We start from the raw sequence: 22307 nt of genomic DNA on the forward strand, positions 1-22307 counted from the left end.
GGTTCAACTACAAGCTTAATGAGTAGTCATTATAAGATCATATTGCTAAGCAGCACCTTAACTCGCTACTCCGCTTACCTAATTGCATCAGTATTACCATTAAAAATACTATTGATAGAGATGCATCCCTGAGCAAAATGCATTGCGAGCTTGGCATTTCATGATTATATTATTAAACAATATCACGGCTCAGGCAGAAAAATGGACCAAACAGTAATTTTTTTCATTCACTGGCTCTTGATTCAAGTTAAACTGAAGTTACAAACAAGAAGCCATCCTCTGCACTTGCTTCTCAACAGAAATTGGTTGTATATGGCAGAAGTGCCAAACCAGTTACACTGGGTCACTTCAAGGGGGCCCTCGGGTACATGGCTGCCCTCAAGAAGGTTGACTGTTGGCCAGCTGAATCAAGCTTTCCTACGATACTTCGAGAAATGCACACTTTCCCGAATGGAGTGTCACAAATAAATTAGCCTAAATGAAATGAATCAACAGTTGTGTGTTCTGGCTGTTGTCAAGAACTGAAATGAACCTGGAATAGCTAGAGGATACATAGAACAGTGCAAAGCACCTCAATGAGCAAGCCTGGCACAACATCTAACACTTTACCATACCTGGATTGGTACAATATCATCGGTCTTTACCAGAATGTTTCATTATACAGTATTCATCTACCATCAAAGAAAATAATTCATTTTATACATTTATAAAGGGCTCTTCAAGACTACAGCTACATAACAAACTTTAAAACTTCAAAAAAATATATATACCATGTTCAGTGCTGTTTGTCCATGTTTGTCCAAAGGGTCAATGTTCTCCTGGAAAGCTGCCAATACTCTAGTGTAAAATGTTCTCACAGCAAGACAAAATCTTCAGCACTAAAACGTTTCAGTTTTTTATTTTCCTCCTCAGAGAAAAAGGTTCTCTCTTCCCGGACTGGACTCATCACGAAATCATAGTCTCTAGAATGTCCATTTACAAAGGTAAACAAGGGATATTTCTCCTTAGAAGAGGATTTCAGAATCTATAGTAAAAGACAGTATCAGAAAGAAAACACTGATTGGAAGACTCAAATCGCTGTAATCTTGTGAACAGAGCATTCACTTTTTAACGTTAGATGGAAGACACTGCATGTTGAATGCATGAATCATCTGAAGGCACCTTCTTTTCAAGCTTCCGGTGTGCTTCTCAATACTGCAAATCATACATCTACCCAGAAGAGAGGTGCATTTACCGATCTAGCAAGTGCAACCCCCACATTTCTGCAGTGACAACATGCAGTTTACCACTTCAGACATTGAACCAGCAGTACGCATACATACTCCCCAACTGGTTCTTCATAACATCCAAAGCCTACTGAGCTTTTAATCTGGGACTCACTATCTGACATTCTCACTATCTGACATTCTCTTAGCAGCTGTGCTCTACCAGCTCTCTGGGCTATTACACTTTACTTTTAACCTGCAACAATACATATATGATTACAGCGTCATATTATAAAACTATATTAGTCCACAGCTAAAGTGTATGAACAAAAAATAGTTTTAACTGCAGCAGCTACTTAAAAAAATCAGACTTGCAGTCACGTTCCACAATTTTTACTATACTCTGCAGTTTTACACTTTATTCTAGCCTATTTTAATTACCGCCTTCTGATGGAACTAGGAAAGAGAAGGGCAAGGAGAACTGAAACACAATCAGTTGTCAGGGAAGACAAAAGAGGAATCATTTAGTAGGGAAAATTTTAGGAAGGAGGGTTACCGAGCAATGGATCTCAAGGGACAAGGTCGTTAGATTGAGCCTTATATCGTTTGGCTATTGGATCAATTCAACCCACATCAATAACAGAAGTTCACAGCACTCTGATGGCTGTTTGGTAGCCTGTGAAATTAGCTGGCAAGTCTACTCCTCCTGCTAATTGACAGGTGTCTTGCAAAATGACAGCCACCACCACTGATCATTAAAAATGGTTCACCACTGCCTGGTGAATTTGATGCATTCTTTTCAGTTGTACAAGAATATATAAATGGATGTTTGCAAGGACAATACATGTGACTATAGCAGTTGCAGTGCTACACTTGATCTCAGTACAGTAGACACAGGTCAGAAGAATGTGATTATATCAACTTTTTTTCTACTGTAAATTGTACTATGCCAATAAAGGTATTTGAAATTGAACTTTTTTTCTTTTCAAGTGTATGTTACTCAAGAGTTAATGCACAGAAATGTGATTTGAAAGATGCACAGGGCACTGAAAGTCTGAATAGGAGCCCTCCTTAACCGTTCTCTGCTTGTAAGCCTTCTTCAGACACTTCTCATATTGTTCCAGTTCTTTTTTCTTAACAACCACGAGAGCTAAAAAAAACTTCAGACTGGATAGAATAATCTGCCAGCAGAGAGTGGTTCAGAGACCACAACTTCCCCACCTCCCCCATCCTGCTGTAAGTCCTGCCTGACACCCTAAAATGCTACCCTGGTGTTCAAGATCCCCCAGGGACAGCACCGAGTTCACATGAGAATGAACAAAAACTGCCAGCCCTTGCACCTGAGGAAATAAAACTGCAGAATCCAACCTGTTTCTTAAAAATGAAACTGATAGCACATTTCACCCCAGATGCTTCCACCATGAACTCATGTATGTATATGCATATGACTGCTACCATTTCAAAGGAAATGAAATTCTTTTCACTGCTATTTTCCATATTAAACACTTTTTAATGTCCTGACATTCTCTGCCTTGGGTGGAAAGAAGGCATACAAATGTTTTAAATAAAATTAACTAAATAAGTCTAAACACAGGATTCCCTAACCCCCCCAGAAAGGATTCCCTATCACAGATTCAAGGCTTGTTTACAGTACTATGTGTCTCCAAAAGGATGCATTTGGAATGATTCTTGTGAAAGCATACACACACACACTCAAAATGCAACACAGGAGCTAGAATAAACTGTTTTTAGGAAAGGCACTTTTGATTACTGCTGTATTCTGCAGAGTTCTCCCTCGTACAGCCATGGGAACTGGTGCAGTATAATGGCTGAGCGTGAATCACACACCAGGAAGGTCCTGAAGTCTAACCTCATCCATGTACTATATAGCCTTAGTTTAGCCGCTCCCCTCAGTCTCAGCACTTCCAATAAGCACTATTTCAGCGCTAAGTATTATTATTATTATTACTACTGCAGATGATTCCACATTATATTTCAATGCGGGACAATATGTGTTGCTACTTAAGTCCCTAACATTCCTGAATTATTTAAAAGTTAGATTTCAATTACAAAAATATATAAAAAAATAAGCTGGGATGGACAGCAATTCTTCTTAGATGTTCCGTTATAAGTTCTTGGCAGCTGCGTGTGTCATTCGGACTTATACAATGTATGCCTTCTGCTATGACATCAGAGAGAAGCCATGCCTAATCAGAAGTTAGATGCCTATACTGTTTTAAAGCAAGGTAAATCTTTATTTTGAATTGGTTAAAAAGAAAAGATGGGGGGAAACATGAGCAAAGAAGGGGAAAGGAAGGGTGAAGAAAATGAGGAGCAGAGCTGCTACTCATTTTCCATGCATTAAATGTAACTTTTTTTAATTTCCTTTTCCCTTATCCAGTTTAAATGCCACTAACTAACCTGTTTACTTGGATCTAGGAGGCAATTCCTTAGCGATTTTAAATGGTGCTAAAACACAGTAATAATATTTTATCTGTAAATTTAACAAATACACACTTATGCTAACAAGTAATAATGCACAATTTAGTTTGATTTAATATTACCATTTAAAATCATCCCCAAAGAATTGATTGCCTTTTAAACATTCTTCTGGAGGTTGTACTTGGAAAGAGGACTTTTCTACAGAAATATTTTTGTTTAAATGCTGCCACCTAGTGGGGTGATCCTTTACTTGGTTTGTGCATACCTAATATTTTTTAAAAAAATACCGGTACATCTACTCTCAGAGACAATTTAATTTCAACAATACACTTTGATAAAGTCATTTGCATTAGTGTAAGCCAAATAAAAATTGGCCAGTAACTTTCCTTTCCTACTTAATTATGATACAGCTTGGTTTCAAATGCAAAGAGGCAATTTTCTCCAATAATGAGTATTTATATATTTGCAGCATAAACAGTGTTTCTTTTGTTACCGTGCTAGCAACTTCAAACGTTTTTCTATATATATATTTCACAAATTATTTTATTTTATGAAACAAAAGAAAACTGCAGAGGAACTGGCCTATTTGGCCAAAACCAAAACAGAAATCTACATAAAAAGGCTGCAAAACAAGAACTCCCCATTAAACATCCTTCTCGCCATGTGGACACTCACCTTCGTTATTTCTTCAGAAGCCCTCTCAAAGTCTTGCACATTTTGACAATATAACCCTATTGTGCAGCTAGGATCCATTTTCTTAAAAGACATCTTTTTGGGCGAAGGACAGTGAAATGACTGCAGTTTGGAAGAAACAAACAAAATAAACAGTTAGTAGACAATTCCATCCATAACGTAGCCTTTGTTTATGCCTTTAACAGATAATATAATCAAAGGTTATCCAACTTGATTTAAAAAACTACTTCAGGAGATAAAATTAAAAAAACCCCACTACTTCAGGGGATAAAATCTATGGGAGCCAAAGTCAGCCACTGAAAGTATTAATTTCAAATCAATCCTAGAAGCAAAGTAATAATTCTAGTATAATAATCCTATAGATCCTCATAATTTCAGTCAATCCCAAGTAAATAATTATAATCAGGTATTCCAATGAACCTAGGGTAACATAATGCCAGTATTGTGAGGAAATAGATATGTTGATGGGTTCGAGTCAAAGTTTTCCACAAGGAAAAAAAGGAGTAGGAGTGCAGTTTTCATTGAACAACCATTCCCTACTCCTGAGGAACCCATCCCAACAGAGCAACACTTTGGGAGCTCAGTGGAAGGGGGGGCAGGGATTAACTGAAAAAAGTCCCTTACAACCTTTGGATCAGATCCAGGGTTTTTACCCAATTTATTTTACCCTCATCATAATTCTAAGCAGTGTTTTTTTTTCTTCCAACATCTCAGTCTGAAAAATTCATGCTAGGCTGAGGGAGCAGTGAAGGATATGAAGTGATATTTCTGGCGCAAGGCATTCAATGACTACCTTTTCCCTCTCCATAAACAAAAAGGACAGTTTTAAGACCCAGCTGCTTCTTCAGAAGCAACAACCAGCACCAAAAGTTCCCTGGCGGAGCAAGCTATTTCTAATGCCACCTTATTGTTTTGCAATTTCCCCCCGAAAGCTTTTAAGAACGGCATGGTATTATCCATTTTGCGTCATACAGTCTTTACATGGGGGATACCTTTCCCTTTCAATGTTACGAAGGCTAAATATAAGCAATATTTATTAGCCACTAAGCAGCTCAAAGCAGAAATTTATTTTTAAAAAAATCAGTAAAATAATTAAACCAATAGAGACATTAAAACCTTGGTAAAACGGTCAAGCTCTAAGCAGCTCACAGAAGATTATTAAAACTCAGTAAAATAATTAAATCAATAGAGACATTAAAACCTTGGTAAACCAGCAAGTGTATGATAAAAGCAGCATTACACATTTAGGGAGCAATAAAAACATATATAGAGAACCATTAAACCATTTCTCTGTCTTTAAAAGGGCCCTTATAAAGCATACTAAAAAAATAAAACCCAGGCAAATAAAATTATTTTCACCCAACTCATAAAGATAAGAAGCTGGGCACTGGGTAACCTCTGCTGGGAGAATCTGCTCCAATGTGCAGTGCCAGTATTGCAAAAGCTCTGTCTGTGCCTGATTGCCATCCATGTCACCATGCAATTGTAGCTGGTGCGCAAACATATATTGCAGGCAGGCAGTGTGATCCTGCAGTACTTGGTCCCATTTAAGAGCTTTAAACAGTAAAAACGAGCATTTTCCATTCTACCCAGAAGCAATTTGGCAGCCCCAATAGATTTTTTTAGAATATTCACGTTTAAAAAGTTGTAAAAAAAATATGTGAAAATCTGGTAAGAATCACCTAGCATCTTGTTTCCGTAATCCTGATGTTATTTTATATCGAAACTAATCACAAGACCATATATGTCTTAAAATCATGTCTTAATATTTTATTGCATTACGTGAGCTGCCGGGTGAGCCCACAGTTGCTCATAGCTTTGTAATTTAAGTATATACACAATCAGACATAAAGCTGTTTTATACTGAGTCAGACCACGGGTTTATCAAGATCGATATTTTCTGCTTTGACAGGTGTTGGTTCTCCAGAGTCTTAGCTCCAACATGCATAGGTTCTCCAGAGGCAATGGTCCTGGACTTACCTGGGGCCACCTTTGCGGCCCCAGGGAAGAAGGAGAAGGAAGGGATTTCCATTTCTGATCCTCTGTGGGCTGGGGTGTGTGCCGCTCAGCTCCGTTGTGATTCAGGTGGCCAATACAGTGCCTGGGGGTGGTGAATGGACGGTGGGGATTTCACGAGGGGCTGGTGTGCTTTACTCCAGCCCACCCTCCTTTGGCAGAGAGTGGTTGGCTCCTTGTTTCCCCTACCCACCCTCCCATGGTTTAGTGTTTAGCAGGTGTTTTGGTATGTGGGCTATGTTGCATGTTTTGAACAGTTTTCTAGAATGTTTTAAGCCATTTTGGACATTATACCAGACACAATTTTTGCACAAAGAATTGAGATTTTTCAGCTTTTAGAAATACATTCTACATACAGAGAGAAGCAGGTAGATTCTTTCAAATAAACAGAAGCTGACCATAGAATGGACTGGTTTTCAGATTAGCAAGGATAGTTTATCGATGTTGAAAACATAAGCTATAGATAAATCTAACCCACAGAAGAAAGACATTTCAGTTTGTTTCTGAAACTTTTAGAAAAGGGAAAATTATTATTAGACATACCCAATAAACATGTCATTCAGATGTAGTAGGAGCCGGTGTACAGGTAAGGGATGTTTAGGCTGAACAGATGAGGCTTGCAGCTTGTAAAAGCAACCAAGACCTCCATTATAGCTTGTTTCAGAAATTCAGAACCACAATGCATTATTAAATGGACTTAAAAGTCAGAAGCTTTTAAAATACAACATCCGGGGGGGGGGGGTCTTATTATTAACATATCATTATGGCCATGCATAACTCACACAAGAGTTTTCAAACTGGTCTCTGCAACCAAGAGAGTAACTTGAATTAGAAATGACAGCCCAGATAATGTGTGGACTGGGATACTTTAAAAAGTGGTTCTTGGTGACAGTAAATATGGAAGCAGTTTCTCTTTTACATTTTATTTTCTCCCACCACTCTGCCATGTTCAACTGTTTAGCTAGGAGCAGCAAGACTGTAGCACTTACCCTGACAATGGACCATATACATTCCCCTGAACAGCTGCACACTAAACTTGCTTGTAGATAACGGTTAGATTGGAGTCCATTAGCACCTTGGAGATCAACAAGCTTTTCAGGGTATAAGCGTTCAAGAGTCAAAGCTCTCTGGTATGTGACAAAAGGAGTTTTAACTCTCAAAACACATATCCTGAAAATCGAGTGGGTCTCCAAGGTGGTCTAGGACTCGAATCTACCTGTTCTACTGCAGACCAACATGTTTTCCCTCTGAAACTGACTTGTGTAGAAGGTACTGTTGACTGGTGTCATGCCTCAGACTTAGCCAAAATGAGGCAAATCATGAACTCAAAACTGCACACTTTTGTACAATGCACAGTAAACACACTGTACCAATGCTTTCAGTACCGTCTCCATTAAAGTCCTGGCTCCAAGTTTATTGGTGGAAATCAGCACTTTATTGGAAGTATCTTTGCACCTCAAGTAACTAGACTGGACAAGAGTATTGTGCATCTGGCAAGACAACCCCAAAACACACACATACACACACACACACACACTTGACAGAACTCTCTCACAGACAACAGCATTGTTAGAAATGTAAAGCTTGAAAAACCTTATGTGTAAGTATTGTGTATGAAGCGGTTGAGAAATATTGAGGGTGTGGTATTTGTGGTGGAAGCTCCACTTAAGCCAGGCTTTGGCTCCCTCAAGGAAAAAAATTACATACACAAAGTAGGCCTTTGGATGTACATTCCATTGCAAATAAAACTATCAACATCCAACAAAAAATATTTCACATGGATTCATTTTTTCCCCTAACACCAAGAACAACAAAAGAAGATCTAAGTAATTAGAGTTTGGTTCATATATGAAGCAAATAGTGCTCACTCTTTATCCATCCTACCTCAAGGGGGAAATCCTTTACGCTGACATCTACAAAAGACTGGCAGTAATGAGGATCCATGTAAATCAAACTGTCATCTACAAGGACAAAACAAAAGACAAGTAATTCAAAAAACACCTTATTATTACACAGCTTACAATCCAATTTCTATGCAGAACAGTTGGGGGAGGGGGGGGAGAAACCCCTAGCAAGTAACTGCCTGCCAAGCTGATATTCATTGACTGAAGCATACATTTTTGCAGGACAGATTAACTTTTGCATAATCAAATATGCTTGTAGAAGCAGAATTTTGATAAAGTGATGAAACTGTCATTTAATTTTTGGAGATAAAATTACTTTTACAAACACGCAATTATATTCCTGGAGTTTGCATATGAAAAATGCATCGCACTTCCTCATCATGACAGGAAGAACATATTTGCTTGTCATTTGGTCATCAACTTGCACCACTTAAAACTACTAAAGTGTAAATATATAACTAAGAACTGCCAGGTTGGAAACAGCAAAAGGCTCTCAGAGGTTGATGAAACAGATAAATGATGCCTTGTTTGTGCAACAAAGAAAATTAAATGTACATTTTACAGAATCCAATTACCACACGGGGCAAGTGACAAATGACTGGACTTTGGAGACTCTGATAAATTAATAAAGTACTCATTTTACTATTTTAATCATTCTATTTCCTACTGGTCTTATATTAACTTCCAAGTTTGGTGGGAGGGGGGACGAAGGGGGGAGATCTTGCACTGAAAGAGACATATCTTATTAAAATACTAACCTTGAAATCCGGCAAAGTAGTATGACTGCTTAGGTTTGCCGCCAATAATACCGATGCAGTACTCAAGACTCAAAATTCCCTGTCATCACAATAATAAATAATACAGATTTAAGACTCCATAGAAAATAGTTGTAGGATTACAGCACAGCAACCTTGGCCCTTATGGGCCAAGTTGAAAACTGTACACGCTGCATTCATGGGTTTCTAGATCACAGCCACTGAGGAAAAGTGAAAGGCAGTATTCTACCCAAAAATGGCTTTTTAGGTGTACTCGATTCTAAGAGCAACGTAAATTTGCTGGTGCTGGGACAAGCAAACTTTAGAGCTATGCTGAGGTTTCCATTAACTTTATTAAGAAACGGGGTGTTCATATATATTGCTTACGGGTCACAAATCTAGCATCTGTTTTCAAATCCAGTTCTTGATATTCCCTTTCTTGCCCTTTATTCCCTGCGGTTATTTCATTTACTCAGGGAAAAGGTAGGCAAGTATATTGATCCCACAATTGTTATACTGCTACCTTACATCAATCCATTAATTGTTATCTGCTTATGAAGCACTAGCAGCTTCTTATAGACAGCATACGCTCTCTGTTTTACAGGCACTGGACATAACAAAATTGTAACAAAAACTTCAGCAAGTAAAAACAGTAATACTGGCATTTCAGTTGGAATATTTCACTACTTCCAACTAACAACTTTAATTGAAAAAGAATATTAGAAGTTGCATTATCACGACTGCTAAAGACTAAACACAACCAGAGAATGTTAATTTTAAACCAATTAAGTTAACAAAACTTACTAGTTAGTTTCCAAAGAGAGAATATGATGACCTCCCTGAGATATAAAATACATATATAGGTACCATACATTATACTAACATTGGTTGCTATCTGATCCTATTGACCCATATTTACATTCAAGTTCTCTACAGAGTGTATAAATATAGGTATTTGCATGGTACACTGATGAATTCATGCTATCAGTCCATCAATAAGCATCTTTATTGCAATCAAAGTTATTATTTAAAATATTGTTGAAAAAGATTTTGTAGTAAACAAAATAAAGTGTATTGGAAAGAAAAAAAGTCTCATATGGTCCTAATAGGATTTGATGCATATTCGGATGTCATTACCCTTCTGACATTGACAACAATGAACTCTTAAATAGTGTAATAGAAAATCATAGAAGAATATGAGTTGGAAGGGACCTCCAAGGTCATCTAGTCCAACTTCCTGCACAATGCAGAAAATGCACAACTACCTTCCCCCAATTCCATGCCCAGAAGATGGCAAAAAAATCCTCCAGGATCCCTGGCCAATCTGACCTGGAAGAAAGTTACTTCCTGATCCCAAAGTGGTGATTGGCATTACCCCGGACATGTAAGAAAGGGCCACTAGAGCCAAGCACTGTTGCACCCCTTCCTATGCTCCCTATTATGATCTGCCTTCCTATGCTTCCTATTATTATCACAGAATCAGCATTGCTGTAAGATGGCCATCTAGTCTCTGCCTAAAAACCTCCAAAGAAGGATAGTCTGCCATCTCCTGAGAAAGCCTGTTCCACTGAGGAACAGTCAGGAAGTTCGTCCTAATGTTTAGCCGAAAACTCTTTTGATTTAATTTCACCCCGTTGGTTCTGGTCCGACCTTCTGGGGCAACAGAAAATAACTCTGCATTCGATATGACAGCCCTTCAATTCTATATGACAAGCCCTTCAAATACATACTAAGAGTGAACAATTCTTACAATGATAGCATTTTTAAAGTATGTTGCTTCTGCAGTATATGTAAGAATTGCATATCTCTAAACTGCATTATCGTAACTACCAAGATACTATATAGTGAGAAAATGACAACATGGGTATAAAAAAAAAGCAAGTTGTTAAAACAAAAATTTAAAAAACCAAGCAATATACTGAGGCATGAGCCCAAAAGTAACCACCAATGGCGCTCCAAGAGAAAAAGGGGAGACTTTGTTAAGCAGCTGATTAGTGGTGTTTATGTTAAGTGAAGTAGATGAAGTTCTTTGGTTACATTTTAAAAACAAACGTCACATGGGGAATTTCACTGAAGAAAACACCAATACAGGTGAAACGAGATCAATCAATATCTGGAATTACTGCATCAGAGACCTCACTGGCAGCCACTTGGGACGGGAATAGTTACAACTGGCTTTAACACTGAGTATCAGTATTCAGACATAATTGCAGAGAACGGAAATTTCAAATTTTGGAAGTCAAACTTTATGATCTACATCTGTAAAGTCATAAATACATTTAATATATTTAATAGAGTGAAGATTACGTTCCTTAAGTGTCCTTTCTTACGATCTAGTATAACTTTCTGAAAAGTGACTGAACTTATTTCATACCTTCACAAACTCTAGATATTCCATGTTGGTTCTTTCGCCACCAAGTCTCACAGGAATTAATATAATTACAGCTTTGGTATCCGTTTTTTGAGGATCCACAAAACAGCACTGTTTCTCAATAACATCAGACTTGTAAACTTGAAAGGCAGACAAGAATAATCAAGATTGTACGTGGAAGTGTATCAACAAACACAAACTAATCAATATCTATGAAAGGTACTCTGCTAATTTTAAGTAAGGTATATAAAATTCGTTATGATCATGCTCTACTGATCCCTATGCCTTCCTGCTGCAGATCAGTGAGCTGTTCATGTCTATACATGCAATGGCACACAGGGGCCCTGAAACCCATGAAGGCATTACCAGTAATTGCAGGTCTGCAGGACAACAGCTGCATTGTCATCAAGTTGACAAACAAGGCATACATCCCCTGGTTTGCTAGAACAGGAACATTCCATGCCCAGCTGTGGCACTGTGGGATGTGGTCCACCTATGTGCTGTCTCCAAAGGATGGATTACAGTCCTGGGGTGATTGACAAAATGGGTCCACTGAGTCAATCCTGCTTCCATCTGTGCTTCCTGCACTCACTAGAACATCATGCATCAAAGCAAGCAGCTGAGCTATGGCAAACTGCAGAGATACCTGGGAGCAGAATATTGCACAGCCACGCAGTTACAATATATTGCATTCTCTCTTTATCAAGTGTCCTTGTTATACACTAACAAAGCATTAGTATCCCGGATTGCTTGAAAGCAACAGATGATCAGAACAATTTATGTTGCCATTTATCTAAGGAAAGGATTCTTTCAATGATACTGCTTTATTGCCTGATATATACTGAGTATTCTATGTAAAGTGACCACATACATTACTGCTCCAGGGCAGAAAGAAATTAAATTTTCCCTTTGATCTAATATTGCAGGAACAGAGATTTTTTTCTTAACGAGTATACCTTTAATTACTAAGTATTGGCTGTACAAAAAAATTTAATACTTCACAAAATGGTTTGTGTGGGGTAGAAGAGAAGAATAAGTCCACAACAGCTAACGGCAGATGCTACTGAAGCAAACCATGTGCTGAGCAAATTGGAGATTAAAAGACACCCATGATGATCTTTTAGATATATTTTACAAACATTATTCAAATAAAGTCCATACAGTTCCTTTGATAAATAATACTTGCTATATTCCAGGTTATGATTTATGCAGAATCATCAGTGTAGGTCGGCACTCAGCATAAAACAACAACAACAAAAAAACATTTCGGCCTCAAGGGCCTAATAATTTAAATTGAATCCCACATTACCATGTTACTCTTCATCTTCTTAGCTACAATGCTTTAGGTTACGTGCTTTGAAGATGAGTCCAGAGTGCTGCACTCTTTTATCATCTTACTTACCTGTGCAGTCTTGAGCAACATACACTGTAATTCCTTGTAACTCAGGGTCTCTTGAGTCTTCAACAGCTTTTCTGTACATAAACAAAACAGTTGTATTTTAGGTTAAACTCTGCACAGAACTAAAGCTATCTAGGACACAATAATCAAGTGAACCATTGTAAAGCAATGGGCTATCCAAGAAACAGGGTTCGAAAAGCACAACTTCAACCTGTCTGTCAAAAAGATGAACAAGAAAAATCATCCATTAGCAGCAGAACGGGGTAAACAAATTTACTTGTCAAATAGGAAAACAACAAAACTATTAAATTAAAAAGAACAACTGCTTTACTACTGCTATAAACCTCTGGCCATGTTTTTTTTTTTTTTTTTTACACATAGCTGTACTGCATTCTTTTCAAAGACCTGGCAGGCAGAAGGGTAATTTTCAAGGTTTCCTAATCTTCAAAGAGACACCACCAATTAAAACAGTTTTGATTTATTTTACTAACAAAAAAGAGACACGTTGAAAAAAGTCTGAGTGTGAGCAAGAGAGAATGTAGTTTCATAGATCACATTTCCACATTGAAAACACACAGGTAATGGGTCACAGAACACCCAGCGAATACACAGAATCTGCCGTCAATGATAGCCCAGTGTATGTACTAGTGGCAAGAATAGATACATGCACATCTGAGTCATTTTACAGTAAACATGTAGCAGTCCCCCAAAGAAATGTAATCTATACAGGAAATCATATTGTAGGAAGCAGCCCTTAGCCTAAGATCGAGACACAAAACAAGTGTTTGCATGAAACCTGATCTCAGAGGCTGCTATATTTCAAAGACAATTTGAATGAACAGTCTGACGAATCATAGACAATGTTTATAAAGCTATATTTTAAATACTGCAAAAGAATAACTAGATTATTCTGCCATAGTATTAGAAAATAAACACCGAATATTTTTTGGAACCTGTTCACAAAAACATGTAAAGTGAGCCTCCGTATCCTGACCCTAACCCTCTGTTCTGAAATAAGAAAGAAAAATTGTTCAAAAAATGTTCGCAAATTTTATATGATAATTTCAGTAATACATTTGATTATTTACTGCTAGATACATAAATAACCGTAACCTCTCAAAGAATATATTATTTCCCTAAAGTCTCATTCAAGGTGAATATTCTTGCTATACAAGCACCACACAAATCCTGCATCTATATAAATGTAAAAAATTTACATCTGCACTTTGACCTCTTGTGCTTAGAAGGCTTAATGAATCAATTTACGACCATATTGGGACCCACCTAGAACATAAGACTGTAAAAATACAAAATCAATGGTGTCCAAAGAAATGGCACATAAAGGCACACCGTACAGAGAAATCTGACTTTGAGTTTCTTTTTTTAAATCCAGACTGAATGTCACAGACCCTTTACTTTTACTATGATGTAATTATAATATTAATAGTCCCATACACTTATAATTTCACAAGAATTTGATGTGTGAAAAGAAATGCTGAAAACATCAATTTTAAACTCTGACAGTTCATTACACTATCAGTACATTACAGCCCCCAGGTTACAGTATTAAAAAAGGTCTATAATGTTATGCGTGTTTCAAGGTTAAAAGAGTTGTTAGTTTTTAGAACATTTCATTAGGTCTGGAATGGATCTTCACACCTTCGCTGCCCAGAATGGCCAATATCCAAAAATTAAAGAAACATGAGTACAACTTATACATCAGATCTTTACTGCTATTTCCTGTTTGTGGAACACTCACTTGGATCACTAATGACAAGTATATACTAACAGTATAAGAACAGCCTTGATGGATCAGACCAATGGTCCATCTATTCCATCATCTTGTCTCACACAGTGACCAACCAGTTACTCTGGAGGGCCAACAACAATGCATACAGGCTGAGGCCTCTGCCTGATGTTGTCTCCTAGCACTGGTATTCAGAGGTTTACTGCCTCTGAATGAGGAGGTTCCCTTTAGTCACCATGGCTAGTAACCATTGGTAGACTTATTCTCCATTAATATGTCTTTTAAAGTGCCCTTTTAAAGCTGCCTATGCCTGTGGCCATCACCACATCCTCTGGTGATGGGTTCCATATTTTAATTACTCATTGAGTAAAAAAGTATTTCCTTTTGTCTGTCTTGAATCTACCACCCATCAACTTCATTGGATGCCCTCAAGTTCTTTGGGAGAAGCTGAAAAAGTTACCTCTGTCCACTTTTTCTACCCATGAATAATTCTATAAACCTCCATCATGTCCCACCTCAGTGGTCCCTTTTCTAAAATAGGAAAGGGACCCCTTAATCAACTTGGTTGCCCTCTTCTGTACTTTTTCCATCTCTGCAATGTCCTTTTTGAAATACGCAATAGAACTGTATGCAATAGCCCAAATCAGGCTGCATCAACTATACAAGGGCATTATAATATTGGCTGTTTTATTTTCAGTCTTTTTTTAGATTTTTCTCTCTTTTTATTTCCTTTCAAAAAAAGAACAGAAAAAACAAAGAAAAAACTTAATATACAAAAATATAAACAGTGGTTTCCAAATCTAAAAACAAGTGCATGAACAATTGCCATGCGTTTAAATACTGACAGAGTTCTAAGGTCCTCAGTTCATTGATTTACCAGAGGTGAGCTTTTATCTTTCCAAAGTTGTATTATAAGTCTTTCAGCTGTAGTAAGAGCATGGAGGGTCCATTTTTGTTGACCATCAGTTAGCCTCCAAGAGGCAGGCAAATAGTTTAAAAGTACCAAGATATCCTCAAAGATCAATGAACATTCTAATACAAAACTGATATGAGTAGTAACTTCTTCCTAGAAAAACTGAATGACTGGACATCCCCAAAACATATGTCAAAGGGACGTGTTCGGTGAGTTACAACACCAACCATTAGACACTTTACTCAATCCTTTGCTAAAGAGTTGCTGTGGTGCCCAGTATATCTTGAATATAATCCCTTTCCTAATAATCACCAGCATAGAGTTTGCCTTTTTTTCACTGCAGCAACACACTGGGTTGATGTTTTCACTGAGCTATCCACTACAACCCCAAAGTCTCTTTGCCTCTCACTCTCATCAACTTCAGACTCCATTAGTGTGTACTTAAAGCTGGTATTTTGGGGGGGAATTTTTTTACTGTGAAAGATTAAAGAGATACTTTGCAATTAACTTAAAACTTCCAAGACAGTCCTAAAATACCCTTCCTCTGCACCCATTCTGATGAAATGGTGAAAGTTAGTTTAGAGCTTTTTACCTTAAAAGATGAGCTACAACAGCTGGCCCGTACCAATCTCCTGCTGTTTTTCCAGATTTGTTTCCATATTCTATCAGCCGATGCAAGCCAAAATTTGCAAGTGCGAAATCACCAAACCAAGAGATTATTTTTCGGTGGCAGTGTTCATCTGTCATTTCTCTGTGCCCCCAAACCTCTTTTGGAACTTTTTTGTGAGGTATTGACTGGTTCTTGCATTCTCTCTCCCTTGTAAATGATGCTTCAAGTGATGAAGTAAGCTTTTTTACTGTATTGCTGGTCCATGATTCAGAATCTAAGTTTTCAATGGCCAATGCATCTGGCCAGGTCCAGTCTGTAACAGCATTTCAAACACATTACACATCTCTTTTTGCTCAGAACTTTCTCTTATGATCAAAATATTAACTCAAAGAACCATATTTTAAAATAATCCATAACTAGCACTGGTTATAGTTGAAGAAAGTAAAAAAGCACAAGTTTATAAGTTTCTCAGCTAAATACTACAGATAAGCAAGTTTGTGCTAGCAAGTTTATTACAGATTGTCAGAATCAGAAATTGTGAGTCAATGGTTTTACAGTAAAGCAATTACAGCCCAGAACATTCTTTTACTGAAAACAGAATCTATGAATGATGCCAGTGAAGTGTTTTCAACCTTTTACCAAGTAATTTGGCAATTATCACCTAAAAAAGGTAAAGGTAAAGGTCCCCTGTGCAAGCACCGGGTCATTCCTGACCCATGGGGTGACGTCACATCCCGACGTTTACTAGGCAGACTTTGTTTGCGGGGTGGTTTGCCAGTGCCTTCCCCAGTCATCTTCCCTTTACCCCCAGCAAGCTGGGTACTCATTTCACCGACCTCGGAAGGATGGAAGGCTGAGTCAACCTTGAGCCGTCTACCTGAAACCGACTTCCGTCGGGATCGAACTCAGGTCGTGAGCAGATCTTTTGACTGCAGTACTGCAGCTTAACACTCTGCGCCACGGGGCTCCTAATTATCACCTAGTTAGAGTTTAAATGGGTATTTCCCCATAACTTGCATGGTTGATGTGCACTACTACTGCCACATATTTAGAAGAAAGCAGTAGAAACATCTACTGCTCAATCTTGTGATTCTTCCAAAAGTCCTCCAACTTAAAAGCTAAATAAATCTGATCCAGAGAAACTTGGGAACTTGCCTCTGCCAAGAAAGTGAATAATAAGTCCTTGTGCTAGAAGCATCTGGCCAGTCCTGAGGGTACAACCCCAGCCACAGTCTGTTGTTAGCGCTGAGCCCTTGATCTGAGGAAATTCTTCTCTGTATGTCAGCCATATTCTAGAAATAAAGTCTTTGCGGAACTCCTCAACATTTCTAGATATTACTTCATCATTAATATCATAACTTGATCCATTTGGAGATAGTTCACTTGGCTCTACAAGGAAGCATAATAAATAATTATTACAGCTAACTAGCATAATATTTGCCCTAAAATACATGGAAAAAACAACAATACTTTGCACCAAGAAAGAACAAGTCCTATGAAGAAAGGCTGAAGGAGCTGGGTATGTTTAGCCTGGAGAGGAGACAACAGAGTTGATATGATAGCCATCTTCAAGTATTTAAAGAGCTGTCTATACAGAGGATGGTGCAATTGTGTTCTGTTGCTCCAGAAGGTTGGACTAGAACCAATGGTCCCTTACAGTTCTATGTTTCTATGAATGATTTTAAAAAATGGAGGAATCTGTAATTTTATGAACATTAGCTTGGATTCAGAATAAATGGGCAGTTTCCTTCCTACTGCAGATCCCCCTTCCCATCGTTCCCTCAGGATCTCCCAGGAACATCACTTTTTAGAGCTCGGTGGGCTGGGGGTGACAGGAAAGTTCCATACCACTGAGGGAAAATTTAGTCTAGATCCAAAACACTGGGGTGAGAATACTTAGGTATTTGCTACATGAGAACAAGATAATGCTAGCAGCTGTCAGTAGGAAAGTTAATATTCAGTAGTTCATTTTTTGGTAGCATAAATTAAGGTCCTGACATTTTGTATAAAATCCTACTTGCAGAAAACAAATTTATAATGAGCAGGAACAGCTACTCTTTTGGATACTATTCTCTCACAAAACAGAATTATTTCCCTTCCCCAAGTATAACATATACAGGTTGAGTATCCCTTATCTGGACTGCTTGGGACCAGAAGTGGATCCGTATTTCAGATCTTTCCGTATTTTGGAATATTTTGGAATTTTTGCATATACATAATGAGATATTTTGGGGATGGGACCCAAGTTTAAACACGAAATTAATTTATGCTTTATATATACTTTATAAAAATATCCTGAATGTAATTTTAAACAATATTTTTAATAATTCTGTGTACACTGAACCATCAAAGGCCCTGCATGAGTAATGCCTGCATGCCAGCTAAAAAGGTCCGGTTTTCGGATCAGTCCGGATAAGTAGGGTTGCCAGGTCCCTCTTCACCACCAGTGGGAGGTTTTTGGGGAAGAGCTTGAGGAGGGCGGGGTTTGGGGAGGGGAGGGACTTCAATGTCATAGAGTCCAATTGCCAAAGCTGCCATTTTTTCCAGGTGAACTGATCTCTATTGGCTGGAGATCAGTTGTAATAGCAGGAGATCTCCAGCTTAGTACCTGGAAGTTGGCAACCCTAAGGATAAGGGATACTCGACCTATATTACAAACTATTATCCTGAATATGATATCCCTTCCCCGATTTGTTTTGTAATGCAAGAACATTATCCCAGGAGGCATTTATATCCTACTGGCCCAAGTCCTGACTGCATGTACAGGCATATGAAAGAGTATAATAAAACCTTGCCCCCCCCCACATCCCCACAATATTCCAGACTGTTGTGGGAATGGGAAGTTATCTGCATCTCCCACATTGCCCCCCACCATGCCTGTCAAGTTCCTTGACTAAGAAGGTGGGCTATACAGGGAAACATGAGGTAAGCACAGGCTTCCCATTCCCCGACCTGGTATAGTGCCTATGAGAGTGGGAAAAACTGAACTGTTATGCTAGAAGATTCCTTCTCATTATGCCCTATGGCATCCCACTGGTAGGAATTGTGCTCGAAGTGAAAAATGGTTGGTCCAGTACACTAAATACATCCAAAAAAACAGGTCCAGACTGGGCCTAGAACGAATTACATATTTGTACCACCTACCATCAGTCTTGAAGTGGTAACATTTTCCCAGCAAAAAGACAGGAGAATTTCTGCTAAAGTAAGTTTTTGTTTTCAACACCCAGCCTAAAAAGACAGGAAAAGCCAGCGATCAATTTCAGATACCTGGAAGGCTTTGTTAACGAAATTTAAAAGAAAACAAAAAGTGGAAGTTTCATTAGAAACAAATTCCACCTCTATAAACAATACAGACATGAATTAAGTTCTTTCTGTGTTAAAGCTATTTAATATTTTTGGTATATCCAAATTAAAGACATTTTGCAATTTCAAGACACCATAACTATGCAATTAAAACATCAGGCAAAAAAGAATTCATTTCCAGGCAGGAATAACTGCAATGTAACGTAGTGCAAATAGTGAAAAACCATTCTGGAGAGACATTGGAAAGTGCTTTTAAAAACTAGTAGTGACAAAAGTTTGCAAACATGCTAGGAACAGTACTCTGGTGAAAACATTTTAAAAACCCCAAATCTTTACCCATTAAGAACTGACAGTCAACAGTTACTATTTTCCCTTAAAACATTATATGATGATCCTGAATATAACTATTTTTTTTTCTTTTCTCATAGTATTTCCCCTTGCATAAGAAGTTCTTCCTGTCCTAAATCCCACGAAAGGAGCCATGCCACATGTGCCTATGCTGCATTCCTAGGAGGCAGAGGGGCACCAGTTTCCCAGCAGACAAGCTGACCATCAGTGCAAATGATCCCATACAACAGGTTGAGGGGAAAAGGAGACGTGAGCCCAGAGTGGTGCAGACTTTCTTGCAAGGAACATTTTTCAGCTGATGTACACATAATGTAGCCAATCTCTCAACCATGGCCACAGCAACTTTCCTGACTATCCAGCTTCTCTGGTTACAAGAGCATAAGCAGGTTCACTGATATCTTGCTGTATTCATCCTCCTATGAGCTGAAACCCTGACCGTACAGCTGGATATTTAAGCAAGGTTAAGACCACAAACAATGATTAGCATTAACAACAGCAGCGTGTTAGGTTTACACTAGCCCTTAAAGAAAATCAGGATTCAACTCCTTCCCTTTCCTGCATAAATTCCCTCCCTTTTCTCATCCCCATGGTATGGCATTACATTTGCACTGGCAGTAATCGTGTTAGCAAACTTTCTTCGATCATTCAGAACAATATACAAATGGATTTCAACAGCCAAGTTATGTTGTGTCATTTAATTTCTCATTAAGCAACACTATTTCATATTTCACTTACTGTATTTCATATTGTGCCATGCAGACATAAATTTTGATTTTATTTTCTCTACTTCATCTGTCCCTGTGGCCTCCATATTCACATCCAAGAGGAACAGCCATCACGGTCTTGAAAGACACTAATTGCCGTTACTGCAAAAGGAAAGGAATGAGCACAACCATGAGCACGAAGGGCATACCTAAGCCCGCTTGTGCTATTAGACAGTTAAACCTATTGTGACCAGGAAGAGCAATAAAATCCCAGAATCCTCCACTTACACACAGAAACACAATCGTAAGTTCTATGAATAAGTAATAAAAACATTTGATTCCAAACACACAACAGTAAAATTACCATGCAAAGCTAAATAAAACATAATGTCCTCCAACTGCTCTGTATGCCACAGGAAACTCTCTTGCGTACACTGACTACATTGGTGTACATCTGAGAATACCTAAACACTAATTGGAAAGTAGAGAAAAATATTTAATTTGCTGTAAAAGGGACAGTTTTATATTAAGTCTACTCTGTTCTGAAGCAGGACTCAAGGCTCATAAATATTAATGCTCTATTTAAGAGTGTTGGGTTCTCTCCCAACCCAAAATGTATTAAGTGGAAGAATCTGTGATGCATACTGAAGAGGGATATGCTTAAGGAGAAAAATAAAATCATTACTAAAACTGAGTCTTCTATTAAACAATGGATTGTTCTTACACAACGGTTATTTGCAGTAAAGAGCTACTTTAAAGACCTACTAGAATATGCTATATTACAATATCATTTATATTTTTTAAAGAATGCATTGCAGTATTTCCAATTATCATATGAAGAACTTAAGTCTTAGCTTCCCTTTGTACTTCTGTAAATATTTTGCAGGGGAAACTCAGCAAACACTGCAAACAGGAGTCTCTCCATAGGCCCTATCTGCAATTTTGTTACCCAACTGACACCTATTAGGTAAGCTATGCTGCACAGAAAGAAATACAATTTTCAGCAACCTTATTACACTGCACTGTGTATTTGCACATCTTCAGAAAGAAAGAGTAGGGGAGGGGGTAGTTTGCAGAATGGTAGTTTGCAGAACCACAGTCAGATATAAGGCCTACTGTACATTGGTTTGGAGCAAGGGCAGAAGATCATAGAATCACAGAGATGGCCATGCCCCCTGTTTAATGCAGGATCAGGTAGAGCATCCCTGACAAGTGTTTGTCCAATCTCTGCTTAAAGACTGCCAGTGAGGGGAACCCACCACCTCCTAGGTAGCTGATTCAACTGTCAATTCTTACTGTAAAAAAATTTTTTCCCCTAATATCCAGCCCGTACCTTTCCTAACGCAATTTAAACCTGGATGGCCCAAGCTAGCCTGATCTCGTCAGATCTCAAAAGCTAAGCAGGGTCAGCCCTGGTTAGTATTTGGATGGGAGACCACCAAGGAATACCAGGCTTGCTGTGCAGAGGAAGGCAATGGCAAACCACCTGTTAGTCTCTTGCCATGAAAACCTCAACAGGGGTCGCCATAAGTCAGCTGCGACTTGACGGCACTTTACACACACACCTTTCCTCTCGCAATTTAAACCCATTATTGCAAGTCCTATCCTCTGCTGCCAACACAAATAGTTCCTTGCCCTCCTCTAAGTGACAGCCCTTCAAATACTTAAAGACAGCAATCATGTCCCTCCTCAACCTCCTCTTCTCCAGACGGAACATTTCCAAGTCCCTCAGCCTTTCCTCAAAGGGCTTGGTCACCAGGCCCCTGATCATCCTCCTCGCTCTCCTCTGAACCCGCTCCATTCTATCCACATCCTTTTTGAAGTGAGGCCTCCAGAACTGCACACAATACTTCAGGTGTGGCCTGACCAATGCAGTGTACTGTGGAACTTTGACATC

The 22307-nt window shown here is 38.5% G+C and overlaps 1 protein-coding gene across 1 annotated transcript; it reads right to left on the minus strand.

Annotated features, from left to right (window-relative positions):
• Positions 1-714: 714 nt before the first annotated feature.
• On the minus strand, positions 715-20569 carry ATG4C (autophagy related 4C cysteine peptidase). The gene is made up of 10 exons (XM_056844065.1): positions 20442-20569; positions 19200-19283; positions 17211-17444; positions 16038-16368; positions 12789-12859; positions 11390-11526; positions 9019-9097; positions 8241-8317; positions 4323-4442; positions 715-1024 (listed from the first exon to the last, which is right to left on the minus strand). Exons 1-10 carry the CDS (start codon positions 20515-20517, stop codon positions 854-856), a joined length of 1380 nt encoding a protein of 459 aa, XP_056700043.1. The 5' UTR covers positions 20518-20569; the 3' UTR covers positions 715-853.
• Between the last annotated feature and the right edge of the window lie 1738 nt (positions 20570-22307).

The sequence above is a fragment of the Euleptes europaea genome, chromosome 2, assembly GCF_029931775.1.
Source record: "Euleptes europaea isolate rEulEur1 chromosome 2, rEulEur1.hap1, whole genome shotgun sequence".
NCBI lineage: Eukaryota > Metazoa > Chordata > Lepidosauria > Squamata > Sphaerodactylidae > Euleptes > Euleptes europaea.

Bases quoted from the DNA above. Each gene is read 5' to 3' on its own strand.
- ATG4C (XM_056844065.1), bottom strand. From the start codon at position 20,517: ATGGAGGCCACAGGGACAGATGAAGTAGAGAAAATAAAATCAAAATTT. The intron at 9,098-11,389 runs GTATGAAATAAG...TTGTGATGACAG, and splicing joins AATATCTAGAGTTTGTGAAG to GGAATTTTGAGTCTTGAGTA. The intron at 8,318-9,018 runs GTTAGTATTTTA...TTGTCCTTGTAG, and splicing joins CTACTTTGCCGGATTTCAAG to ATGACAGTTTGATTTACATG.